The sequence below is a fragment of the Esox lucius genome, chromosome 17 (assembly GCF_011004845.1).
Source record: "Esox lucius isolate fEsoLuc1 chromosome 17, fEsoLuc1.pri, whole genome shotgun sequence".
Lineage (NCBI taxonomy): Eukaryota > Metazoa > Chordata > Actinopteri > Esociformes > Esocidae > Esox > Esox lucius.
The window spans coordinates 44,480,869-44,494,291 of NC_047585.1; the positions used below are offsets into that span (position 1 = coordinate 44,480,869).

The 13,423-nt window shown below is 45.3% G+C and overlaps 1 protein-coding gene across 5 annotated transcripts in view; it reads right to left on the reverse strand.

Annotated features, from left to right (window-relative positions):
• Positions 1–1,423: 1,423 nt before the first annotated feature.
• si:dkey-88i8.2 (solute carrier organic anion transporter family member 3A1) overlaps positions 1,424–13,423 on the reverse strand; it is a 45,395-nt gene continuing 33,395 nt past the window's right edge. For all 5 annotated transcript variants that reach the window (XM_013138017.4, XM_020055412.3, XM_013138016.4 and 2 more), the window contains 3 exons: positions 13,190–13,362; positions 11,761–11,825; positions 1,424–9,862 (listed from right to left, as the gene is read on the reverse strand). In XM_013138017.4, the coding sequence (XP_012993471.1) occupies positions 9,486–9,862; positions 11,761–11,825; positions 13,190–13,362 (615 nt within the window). In that variant the 3' untranslated portion in view covers positions 1,424–9,485. The remainder of the gene's footprint in view (positions 9,863–11,760; positions 11,826–13,189; positions 13,363–13,423) is intronic.

A 13,423-nucleotide genomic window follows, 5' to 3' on the forward strand; every position in this document is an offset into this window, starting at 1 on the left:
AAAATGGCACCCTGTTCTCCTCTTTAGTGTACTACGTCTGTCCATGGCGCACACACACACACACACAGGTCCCTATTCCTCAAGCAGGGCTATGGTCAAAGGTTGTACCGCTATCCGGAGCGTGGGATACCGTTTGGGACTCCCGGGCGATAATCTTGACGGCGCGCTCTTCAGATCATGTGAACGATACAATTTGATTTGAACAAGACAACGTGAACCTTCCCGTCTGAGATGACCCTACTCCTCTGGGTGGCTGCACGGTTGTAAGGCCTACTTGGAAAAAAAGCCTCTGGTAAATGGCATATATTATTCATGCAATATACACTATACAGCTCCGGCAGAAATTAAGAGACCACTGCACCTTTTTATTTCCTTTCTAAAAAAGTTGAAAAGGAAAGTTTTGAATGAAGAACTTTTTTGGAAAGGAAAGAACAAGTGGTCTAAATATTTTTTGTATTTTATCTTTATATAACATGAGTATGTACTGTGACCAGTGATAAAAGAGGGGGAAAAAACTGCTATACATCAAATGCTGCACAATATGCTATATTACATCTAAAAGACAATGTTATTGTGTACTACACTCGCTCCAATATGTGCAGTTCCTTGCATAAGTATTCAGTCACATACAAAAATATTTTGTAGAGCCACCTTTCTCTGCCATAACAACCTGCACATCCCTACCAAGTGTTTTGGTAAGGATGTACCAGCTTTTTGTCCGATTAGTAGCCAATTCTTCAAGGCAGATTTATTCCAGGTTATTCAAGTTGGTTGAGTGATGCTTCATTTTAAAACGGTGACAACTATTCTGAATGGGATTGAGATCATGACTTTGACCGGACCACTGTAGGACATTGACCATTGTGCTAGCGCAATCAGGTACTTTTCCGCTAATGCATTCTCACTTCAATTGCTGTTTCGGTCCACTGGTGGGTGTTGTAAGACCTCTAATGTCATGTCCTCCAACAGATGTGAAGACCTCTAATGTCATGTCCTCCAACAGATGTAAAGACCTCTAATGTCATGTCCTCCAGCAGATGTAAAAGACTAGCGTTTGCTAAACAACATTGGCACACATTAGAATCTGAAGGCTTTTGTCAGCTGACATGAATATAGAACTTACCATTGATGGGTTTGTTGATCGGATTGAGTCTAGGACTTAAAGGTAAATGGACTGTATAAGTGTGAGAAAGGATGAATGGGCTGGTTTTATATGCCAATCACTGCCATCTGCTGGACAGAGAAGGACAATACTATGGTAAACAGAAACATATCTCTTTTTATTGAACAATAACAATATATTGATCAATATATAATCTTTTTCTGCAGTAGCTTGCTGTAATATCACTAGTATAATACTGTAATATGACAAGCAATATTGTGCTGTAAAACATCTTCAATGAGGAGGAGCAGTAGGACATAGTAAAAACAAAAATAGTATTTAATGTATTTACAATAAACATACAATCATGTAAGTCATATACTTAACCTAAATGTTTAAATATAAATGTATGTATTTTGAGAAGAGAAAAAATAAGAAAAAATATTTGAAAGAAGCATTTGGAAAACTCTTCAGTGTCTGTTGACACATTGAAAATAGTGGAGATATTTTCATATATTTTTCCTTTTCAAATACAACTTGCAGGGTTTAATGAGCTTTATGTCTTCATCCCTTCTTTGGGTAAACTGACACATTCATTAACACATTTAACAACATGGATGTCCATACTGTGGATGTCCATACTGTAGCTGTGTTCTGCAGGGTTTGGTTCATTCCACTTAAACTCTAGTCAATTCTGAAAGTAAACCAAAATTACTGTAAGTATACATTTTCCTAATTGAAGGCATAGTGGAGAATTTGAATTTCAGCGCACTGCTTTAATTGTCTGGAAATGTCAACTAGCCTGGTTCCCTCCAGGTTAAGATGCATGTCTCAGATTCAGCTCAAGGGGAGTTCAATGCTTCTTGAACCAGATTATCAGCTGCTAAAACTCAAAAGGTCTGTACCACAAGGCAACAATATTAAGGGCAAAACTTTACAAGTGAGCAAGTATTTACCAAAGTGCAAAAAAAAAAAAATGAATAAATACACAAACCTAGTTATAATCTTTCAGTGTTGCTTAATCTGAAAACCTCCTTCAACAATGCGCCATCATGAGACGATTATATTTCATTCCAATTTCAGCAACACTTTGTCACCTACTCTAAAAGTTTCGTATTGAATCATACTGCCAGATTGTAATGGGGTTTGCGGACCTGGCACATTTCTTTTGCATGAGGAAGAAGTTGCCCTAAATCTCAGCAACAGAATGACATGGTGTTTACAAAAGGCAATGTTACACAAGTTCATTTGTTCATCACAAGGCAAAAAGCTTCAGGCACCATCTTGCCCAAAGGAAACAGTCCTCCTGCCGCCGTGAAGAAAAGAAAGCCAGAAGCAGTAGAAGGTCCTGTCCCAAATGGCTCACTATTCGAACATGGTGCACTATTTCTTACCAGAGGTTTGAACAAGGCTCTTAGGGGCTTCCGGTCAAAAGAAGTGCACTACCTAAGGAACAAGGTGCCATTGGGGACATTAGACCACATCATACACCCTACAGTACACTGGCTGCTTTAAGAGAATAGGCTACATTTTACAGTGCACACGATCATATGACACGCCCAGCCGGCCAGCCTCCTAAAGATGACCCACCACAGCGCGGAGCCAACAGAACTGGCAGAGAGGCAGGCATGGGGGGGGAGTAGGCACGGCTAGGAGCTGACAACCATGAGTGAGCTTAGCTTCTAGCATCGAGAAGTGACCTCTGCTGTATCAGTCACCCCTATGTCTTCCGTCGGATCAAAGTAACAAAGAAGTACCAAGTAGCTTTGCTATTAATGAAAAATTTAAAATGCATTGTTGAAATTGACACAGGGAAATTTCACTGGTAGAAAAGTGTACATTATTAACAAGTAACACATCCTAAATTACATTGTATTCTAGACCAATATATAGCATTTATAGGCAATATTTTTGGAACAGACACCTATATCATTAATGGTACGACCACATCAATGTTGGGATCCCCCCCAAGGCTACACACAGCTGAAGCTCCTTGGTCTGGAGTGAAGTCCCCCCTGGACGCTCATCATGGGTATGCATTGGGGAAGGAGAAACTGATCCTAGATCTGTACCTTGGGGAAATTTATTCTAGATCTGTAACTGGGGGAAATTGATCCTAGATCTGTATCTGGGGGAAATTGATCCTAGATCTGTACCTGGGAGAAATTAATCCTAGATCTGTACCTGTGGGAAGCGGATCCTAGATCTGTACCTGTGGGAAGCGGATCGTAGATCTGTACCTAGGGGAAGCAGATCCTAGATCTGTCCCTCGGGGAAGCTGATCCTAGACCTGTACCTGGGGGAAATTGATCCTAGATCTGTACCTGGGGGAAATTGATCCCAGACCTGTACCTGGGGGAAATTGATCCTAGATCTGTAACTGGGGGAAATTGATCCCAGATCTGTACCTGGGGGAAATTGATCCTAGATTTGTACCTGGGGGAAGCTGATCTTAGATCTGTACCTGGGGGAAATTGACCCTAGATGTGTACCTAAGGAAAACTAATCCTAGATCTGTACCCAGGGGAAGCTGATCTTAGATCTGTACCTGGGGGAAGTTGATCTTAGATCTGTACCTGGGGGAAATTGACCCTAGATGTGTACCTAGGGGAAACTGATCCTAGATCTGTACCTGGGGGAATTTGATCCTAGATGTGTACCTAGGGGAAGCTGATCCTAGATCTGTACCTGGGGGAAGCTGATCCTAGACGTGTACCTAGGGGAAACTTCACCCGGAGCCCAGATCCTGTGTTTTGTGATGTTTCGTTTTGGTAAAAAACACTTCCATACATGGGCATTACATTGGGTCACTTTGGCACAAAGATGAAACACAGCACAGACAGATGAATAATACAGTGATCAGGAAGATACATGACGACCAGGATTTAACCAACAATTTAGACCACAGCCAAGAGCTACTCTAGAAGAGAGAAAGTCATAACCAGTGTGTAATTTTCAGATTACACTATCGCCAACTCAATCAGGTAAAAAACAAGCTTCTCAGAAAACAAGTGGTCTAGGAACAGTCTTGCCTCATACTGTAGCCTAAATGAAAAGTAACGAAACAGAACAGGAGGTGACAAATCCAAGATTTCTGGATATAAAGTATAACAATGAACTGTACCTGTACATTCTGTTGAATATAACCAACACATCCTCACCTCAACACTGTCTCATGACCTGTTGAATATAACCACCACATCCTCACCTCAACACTGTCTCATGACCTGTTGAATATAACCAACACATCCTAACCTCAACACTGTCTCATGACCTGTTGAATATAACCGACACATCCTCACCTCAACACTGCTTGTGATCTCTGTTGAACATAATAAACAAATCCTCAGCTCAGCACTGTCTTGTGACCTCTGTAGTGACCAACAGCACTGATTGTCTTAGAAGTCATGGTAGTTAGTTCTAGTTTTCAGGGTAATCATGGTAGTCAGACATGATAGTCATGGTAATTAGTTTTAGTTTTCAGGGTAATCATGGTACTCAGACATGATAGTCATAGTAGTTAGTTTTAGTTTTCAGGGTAATCATGGTAGTCAGACATGATAGTCATGGTAATTAGTTTTAGTTTTCAGGGTAATCATGGTACTCAGACATGATAGTCATGGTAATTAGTTTTAGTTTTCAGGGTAATCATGGTAGTCAGACATGATATTCATAGTAGTTAGTTTTAGTTTTCAGGGTAATCATGGTAGTCAGACATGATAGTCATGGTTGTTATGGAGGTGAGTCTTGACAGTCATGGAACTGAATCTTGGTAGTGAGTCTTGACAGTCATGGAACTGAATCTTGGTAGTGAGTCTTGACAGTCATGGAACTGAATCTTGGTAGTGAGTCTTGACAGTCATGGAACTGAATCTTGGTAGAGAGTCTTGACAGTCATGGAACTGAATCTTGGTAGTGAGTCTTGACAGTCATGGAACTGAATCTTGGTAGTGAGTCTTGACAGTCATGGAACTGAAACTTGGTAGTGAGTCTTGACAGTCATGGAACTGAATCTTGGTAGTGAGTCTTGACAGTCATGGAACTGAATCTTGGTAGTGAGTCTTGACAGTCATGGAACTGAATCTTGGTAGTGAGTCTTGACAGTCATGGCAGTTCATTTTACTTATCATGGTAATGAGTCATGGTTGTAATGGTAGCTAGTCATGGTGCTCCAGGCAGTTTATGGGGCCTGTCACTCTGACCTACCAGCATGGTCCTTTATCAGTCTATGGGCCCTGTCACTCTGACCAACCAACATGATCCTATATCAGTCTATGGGGCCTGTCACTCTGACCAACCAGCATGGTCCTATATCAGTCTATGGGCCCTGTCACTCTGACCTACCAGCATGGTCCTATATCAGTCAATGGGCCCTGTCACTCTGACTGACCAGCATGGTCCTATATCAGTCTATGGGGCCTGTCACTCTGACCTACCAGCATGGTTCTATATCAGTCTATGGGGCCTGTCACTCTGACCTACCAGCATGGTCCTATATCAGTCTATGGGGCCTGTCACTCTGACCTACCAGCATGGTCCTATATCAGTCTATGGGCCCTGTCACTCTGACCGACCAGCATGATCCTATATCAGTCTATGGGGCCTGTCACTCTGACCAACCAGCATGGTCCTATATCAGTCTATGGGCCCTGTCACTCTGACCTACCAGCATGGTCCTATATCAGTCAATGGGCCCTGTCACTCTGACTGACCAGCATGGTCATATATCAGTCTATGGGGCCTGTCACTCTGACCTACCAGCATGGTCCTATATCAGTCTATGGGGCCTGTCACTCTGACCTACCAGCATGGTCCTTTATCAGTCTATGGGCCCTGTCACTCTGACCAACCAGCATGATCCTATATCAGTCTATGGGGCCTGTCACTCTGACCAACCAGCATGGTCCTATATCAGTCTATGGGCCCTGTCACTCTGACCTACCAGCATGGTCCTATATCAGTCAATGGGCCCTGTCACTCTGACTGACCAGCATGGTCCTATATCAGTCTATGGGGCCTGTCACTCTGACCTACCAGCATGGTTCTATATCAGTCTATGGGGCCTGTCACTCTGACCTACCAGCATGGTCCTATATCAGTCTATGGGGCCTGTCACTCTGACCTACCAGCATGGTCCTATATCAGTCTATGGGCCCTGTCACTCTGACCGACCAGCATGATCCTATATCAGTCTATGGGGCCTGTCACTCTGACCAACCAGCATGGTCCTATATCAGTCTATGGGCCCTGTCACTCTGACCTACCAGCATGGTCCTATATCAGTCAATGGGCCCTGTCACTCTGACTGACCAGCATGGTCCTATATCAATCTATGGGGCCTGTCACTCTGACCTACCAGCATGGTTCTATATCAGTCTATGGGGCCTGTCACTCTGACCTACCAGCATGGTCCTATATCAGTCTATGGGGCCTGTCACTCTGACCTACCAGCATGGTCCTTTATCAGTCTATGGGCCCTGTCACTCTGACCAACCAGCATGATCCTATATCAGTCTATGGGGCCTGTCACTCTGACCAACCAGCATGGTCCTATATCAGTCTATGGGCCCTGTCACTCTGACCTACCAGCATGGTCCTATATCAGTCAATGGGCCCTGTCACTCTGACTGACCAGCATGGTCCTATATCAGTCTATGGGGCCTGTCACTCTGACCTACCAGCATGGTTCTATATCAGTCTATGGGGCCTGTCACTCTGACCTACCAGCATGGTCCTATATCAGTCTATGGGGCCTGTCACTCTGACCTACCAGCATGGTCCTATATCAGTCTATGGGCCCTGTCACTCTGACCGACCAGCATGATCCTATATCAGTCTATGGGGCCTGTCACTCTGACCAACCAGCATGGTCCTATATCAGTCTATGGGCCCTGTCACTCTGACCTACCAGCATGGTCCTATATCAGTCAATGGGCCCTGTCACTCTGACTGACCAGCATGGTCCTATATCAGTCTATGGGGCCTGTCACTCTGACCTACCAGCATGGTCCTATATCAGTCTATGGGGCCTGTCACTCTGACCTACCAGCATGGTCCTATATCAGTCTATGGGGCCTGTCACTCTGACCTACCAGCATGGTCCTATATCAGTCTATGGGCCCTGTCACTCTGACCGACCAGCATGATCCTATATCAGTCTATGGGGCCTGTCACTCTGACCAACCAGCATGGTCCTATATCAGTCTATGGGCCCTGTCACTCTGACCTACCAGCATGGTCCTATATCAGTCTAAGGGCCCTGTCACTCGGACCTACCAGAATGGTCCTATATCAGTCTATACTCTGGGTAGCTGAACTGCAGTCACTTTTACTCACGCCGGACCTGCGACACGCAGATAAAATGACATCACGTCTACTGTTCCCTCACCATCCAGTAGGATTTCTGAGCTCGGCTGCCTCACTATTTGGGTTCTCGCCAATCATGGCTGGGATTTCAATAAATTAGCATGACAGCACAAACACACTGGCGTTAGGAAGATTATGATCTACTATGACGTACAGACGACTACGATCTGACCATATCAACGTAAGCTGATAGTCCCACTGTGCGTCAGTCTGAGTGGCCATCCAAAAGCTGAAACCAAAATGTGTCTCAGCGGTAGGTAGCTAGACAATTTGAATAAATGTCCGGGATCTTAAAAAAAGACAGTGTGTAGCACTCTTAAACTAAACATGAGTCAACCTCTCTACATTCCGACCGTTTAACTGCAGAGGCATGTACCAAAACACAGGTGACTATGAAATGTGTGTCCTGGGATCAGGAAGCCAGACTGTCGTCTTTGCGAGACAAGGTCTGCATTTGTTAGAGACCTGTTGGGTCATTATCACATCGGTATGCATTATAAAGCCTTCTCAGCTGCATTTCACATAACTGCTGGCTAGTAACAGTTTGGTGTAGATTCAACCCTTGGCGAGTCGTTTGCGTCCTCCGTGTCCGTGCACGTCATTCTATGCATATATCTTTACATGCGTAATCTGCATGCTTTGTCGTCAAAATAATAGTATCAGTGGCTGCCACGGTTGCAGCATTTTTAAATTGGCTCCTGGAAACAACAGCGTTCCCCTGACAACAACTAATTCTCAGAAATCTCCCGGAAACTCTGTGCCAGAGACGTAATTGGTGGATTTTAAAAGAGGGAAGAAAGGGTTTGTTGTTGAGTGTCAAAACAGTTAAGGTAATGATCTCTGAATATTGTGCAGCGATATTGTGCGGCAATGTTTATAAATATGCTAACATTCCACTACATGACAGTAAAGTAAAAATTCTCTACATGACAGTAAAGTAACATTCCACTACATGACAGTAAAGTAACATTACTCTACATGACAGTAAGGTAACATTTCTTCACACAACAGTTAAATAAAAGGACACCACAAGACAGTAAAGTAACATTCCACTACATGACAGTAAAGTAAAATTACTCTACATGACAGTAAAGTAACATTACTCTACATGACAGTAAGGTAACATTTCTTCACACAACAGTAAAATAAAAGGACACCACATGACAGTAAAGTAACATTACTCTACATGACAGTAAAGTAACATTTCTTCACATTACAGTAAAATAAAATGACACCACATGACAGTAAAGTAACATTACTCTACATGACAGTACAGTAAGTAAAGCCGTGTATTGCCACATTATTCTACATGAAAATTATGTTACTTACTACTATACTATAAAACAGATTAAATTTGGGTCTTTATTAATGTCTGGAGAGGATCTATCCATAGGGCTTAGCACTACCATCAATATGCTGTATCTTATGACTACCTTCAATGTATCATACTACAACCATTAACATATGTTACTACTGCCTCCCATTTACTTTATCTCATTACTACCTTTAATATATCTTTCATTCTAACCACTAGACTGCTGGTAAACCTGTCTTTCAAATTAAATGTACTAGACACTTAATCTAGCCCATTCTTAACATGGAAGATTTCCAAAAACTAGGATCAAAGACAATCACAAGCAGGATTAATTTCTAATGTTGTAGTTATGTTATTCATATGCTCATTGGGACTGGTTGATGTTTTACTTTGATATGTTAACAGACAGAAATAACAAGCAGATGCTGTCTGACTGAAAGACAAACCGACGCATTGTTGCCTAATCAGAAATATCTGTACATGAATAAAGAGCAATGGTCCTTTAAGTGAATAGCATTTGTGTCTGTGAAGATGAGAGCAGTCAGCCAGCCAGTCCGTCAGTCAATAAGTCAGTCAGTCAGCCATCAAACCATTCAGTCAATCATTCGTTAGGCACTCAGTCCGTCAGCTGGCCAGACAGACAGTCAATTTGTCCCTCAGTCAGTCGGTCAAGTTTCATCCCTCCCCCTGGTCAAGGAGACACTATAAAACGGACTCCATGTTATCACTCATCTCCTGCTCCTCCAGGTTGTATATAAACTTTGTCCGGTTGCCAGGGTTCTGGGCGATCTCCTTGCCCAGGTTATCCAGGGTCATGCTGGAGGCAAACAGCTCTGTGGGAGTCAGGTAGCCTTCATTGTTTTTGATGTATTTCTTATAGTTGGTGCGGAGACACTGCCAGGTTGTGGCGTACAGGACAAAGGCGCTGGATTTGAGAGCGATGGCAATACCCACGTAGAGGTGTCTGTAGGCCACGTTGTCATAGAGCATACAGGCACCCTTGTCTCCACAGACTGTAGACCAGAACAGGCAGGTGGAGTCGATGCCCATCCCGAATATCAGAGGGGGTGGGATGAAGCCTGGGGAGGGAAGAAGAGAAGGGTGGGATGAAGCCTGGGGAGGTAACCAGAGAGGAGGGTGGGATGAAGCCTGGGGAGGGAAGAAGAGAGGGGTGGGATGAAGCCTGGGGAGGTAACCAGAGAGGAGGGTGGGATGAAGCCTGGGTAGGGAAGAAGGGCGAGGGGTGGGATGAAGCCTGGGGAGGGAAGAAGAGAGGAGGGTGGGATGAAGCCTGGGGAGGGAAGAAGAGAGGAGGGTGGGATGAAGCCTGGGGAGGGAAGAAGAGTGAGGGGTGGGATGAAGCCTGGGGAGGGAAGAAGAGAGGGGTGGGATGAAGCCTGGGGAGGGAAGAAGAGAGGGGTGGGATGAAGCCTGGGGAGGGAAGAAGAGAGGAAGGTGGGATGAAGCCTGGGGAGGTAACAAGAGAGGGGTGGGATGAAGCCTGGGGAGGGAAGAAGAGAGGAGGGTGGGATGAAGCCTGGGGAGGTAACCAAAGGGGAGGGTGGGATGAAGCCTGGGGAGGTAACCAGAGAGGAGGGTGGGATGAAGCCTGGGGAGGGAAGAAGAGCGAGGGGTGGGATGAAGCCTGGGGAGGGAAGAAGAGAGGAGGGGTGGGATGAAGCCTGGGGAGGGAAGAAGAGAGGGGTGGGATGAAGCCTGGGGAGGTAACCAGAGAGGAGGGTGGGATGAAGCCTGGGGAGGGAAGAAGAGCGAGGGGTGGGATGAAGCCTGGGGAGGGAAGAAGAGAGGAGGGTGGGATGAAGCCTGGGGAGGGAAGAAGAGAGGAGGGTGGGATGAAGCCTGGGGAGGGAAGAAGAGCGAGGGGTGGGATGAAGCCTGGGGAGGGAAGAAGAGAGAGGAGGGTGGGATGAAGCCTGGGGAGGGAAGAAGAGAGGGGTGGGATGAAGCCTGGGGAGGGAAGAAGAGAGGAAGGTGGGATGAAGCCTGGGGAGGTAACAAGAGAGGGGTGGGATGAAGCCTGGGGAGGGAAGAAGAGAGGAGGGTGGGATGAAGCCTGGGGAGGTAACCAAAGGGGAGGGTGGGATGAAGCCTGGGGAGGTAACCAGAGAGGAGGGTGGGATGAAGCCTGGGGAGGGAAGAAGAGAGGAGGGTGGGATGAAGCCTGGGGAGGGAAGAAGAGAGAGGAGGGTGGGATGAAGCCTGGGGAGGGAAGAAGAGAGGAGGGTGGGATGAAGCCTGGGGAGGGAAGAAGAGAGAGGAGGGTGGGATGAAGCCTGGGGAGGGAAGAAGAGAGGAGGGTGGGATGAAGCCTGGGGAGGGAAGAAGAGAGGAGGGTGGGATGAAGCCTGGGGAGGGAAGAAGAGAGAGGAGGGTGGGATGAAACCTGGGGAGGGAAGAAGAGCAAGGGGTGGGATGAAGCCTGGGGAGGGAAGAAGAGAGGAGGGTGGGATGAAGCCTGGGGAGGTAACAAGAGAGAGGAGTGGGATGAAGCCTGGGGAGGGAAGAAGAGCGAGGGGTGGGATGAAGCCTGGGGAGGGAAGAAGAGAGGAGGGTGGGATGAAGCCTGGGGAGGGAAGAAGAGAGAGGAGGGTGGGATGAAGCCTGGGGAGGGAAGAAGAGCGAGGGGGTGGGATGAAGCCTGGGGAGGGAAGAAGAGCGAGGGGGTGGGATGAAGCCTGGGGAGGGAAGAAGAGCGAGGCGGTGGGATGAAGCCTGGGGAGGGGTCCAGATATAGGCTGCTGTACCTTGTTCCAGCTGGACAAATGCAAGGCCAGTATCTTAACATGTGCAGCAGATCAAATTAGCTTTAAAATCAGACATTTTATCTAAACCCATAGCTGCATTTAACTGATCCAGTTTGTATTTATGTGATGACGGGGGTAGAAACCTAATTAACTAGTTTCATTTGCATTTCATTCTGTTGATAGACATGTTTCTGATGTCAGTGATGTCGTACCTAGTAGTCTCAATCCGAGGAAGAGAACTCCAAGACCATAGGACTTCAGCTCCGGACTCACTGTCCTGAAACACAAACACAATGACAATGAAATGATGTACAGGGCCAATGTCTCGGCAGTGAATAGAGAATATTTTACATAAAAAATAGATTTCTGCTACTGTTTTCTATTTTGAATTTCTCTCATTTGATTTTTATATATGACCAAACTGTCCTACTGACACACATGCTCCAGACGTTTTTCTAACAGACCACCTTACGGTTCCCAGGTCAAAGTTTTAGAGCTTTTGTGAAAGTTACTTTTCTACAGGAAGGGACATGTCTCAAAACATATGTGAGTTTTTTTCTGTGGCTCTGTTGCTATATTAATATGCATGGGCTAGAAAATATAATACTGGAAAGCAAGAATGGGCTTATGAAACAACGGACACGTTGCAGCACATTATACTGTCACATTTATTAAAAGGTTTGTACAATATTAGCCATGAAACAATGTATACTAATGCTAATCTAAACAAAGATTGTAAAGAAGGAAAGTTGTAAGTTATATCATGAGTTCCATTTCACCGATCAGTGTCTTTCCATCCAGGGTGAAAAGATGGCATATGAGTTAAATAACGAGCATTGTACGGCACATTGTGACATCACTGTGTTCATTACCATGTCAACGAAAGCTTAAAAAAAGACCTAAAGCCCAGGATTTTGATCCTAACACTTTCCGGTTCCATTTCCTTGCAGTCTTGTTTAAACGCGGCGGTTAGGTTAAATGTGAACCGAAGGCCGCGTGTACACTGTACCTGATGAGTATGATGACAGAGGGGTTCTGGGTTAGAAGTCAGTCTTAGAGGTCATGGGTTAGAGGTCATGGGTTACCTGATTAAAATGATGACAGAGGAAGTTCAGGGTCAGAGGACATATGTTGCCTGATAAGTATAATGACAGAGGAGGTCATAGGTTACCTGATAAGAATTATGACACAAGGGGTCAGATGTCATATGTTACCTGATGAGTATGATAACAGATGGGTTCAGACAGCATAGGTTACCTGACAAGAATTATGATAAAGGGGTTCAGAGGTCATGTTACCTGATATGTATGATGACAGAGGGGGTCTGAGGTCATAGGTTACCTGATGACTATGATGACAAAGGGGTTTAAAGGTCATAAATTACCTGATGAGCATGATAACAGAGGGGTCAGAGATCATGGATTACATGATGTGTATTATGACAGACGAGGTCAGAAGTCATAGGTTACTTAATGAGTATGATGACAGACCGGGTCAGAGGTCATAGGTTACCTGATGAGTATGAGGACAGACCGGTTCAGAGGTCATAGGTTACCTGATGAGTATGATGACACACCGGGTCAGAGGTCATAGGTTACCTGATGAGTATGAGGACAGACTGGGTCAGAGGTCAAAGGTTACCTGATGAGTATGATGACAGAGGGGGTCTGGGCCATGGCTCCGATCATGCTGCACACACAGATGACACAAAGGAAGGTGAGGAAGGCTTGCTGACAGCCTGGCGATGGGCATTTCCCTGGCAACGCCACCGCCTCCTCCTCCTTACTGCTGATGCAGGTGCAGCTAGTCAGGTTCTGGAAGAGAACAGACAGGAGTCATTACAAATGCAACGTAACATACGGCAGAATCCTACAA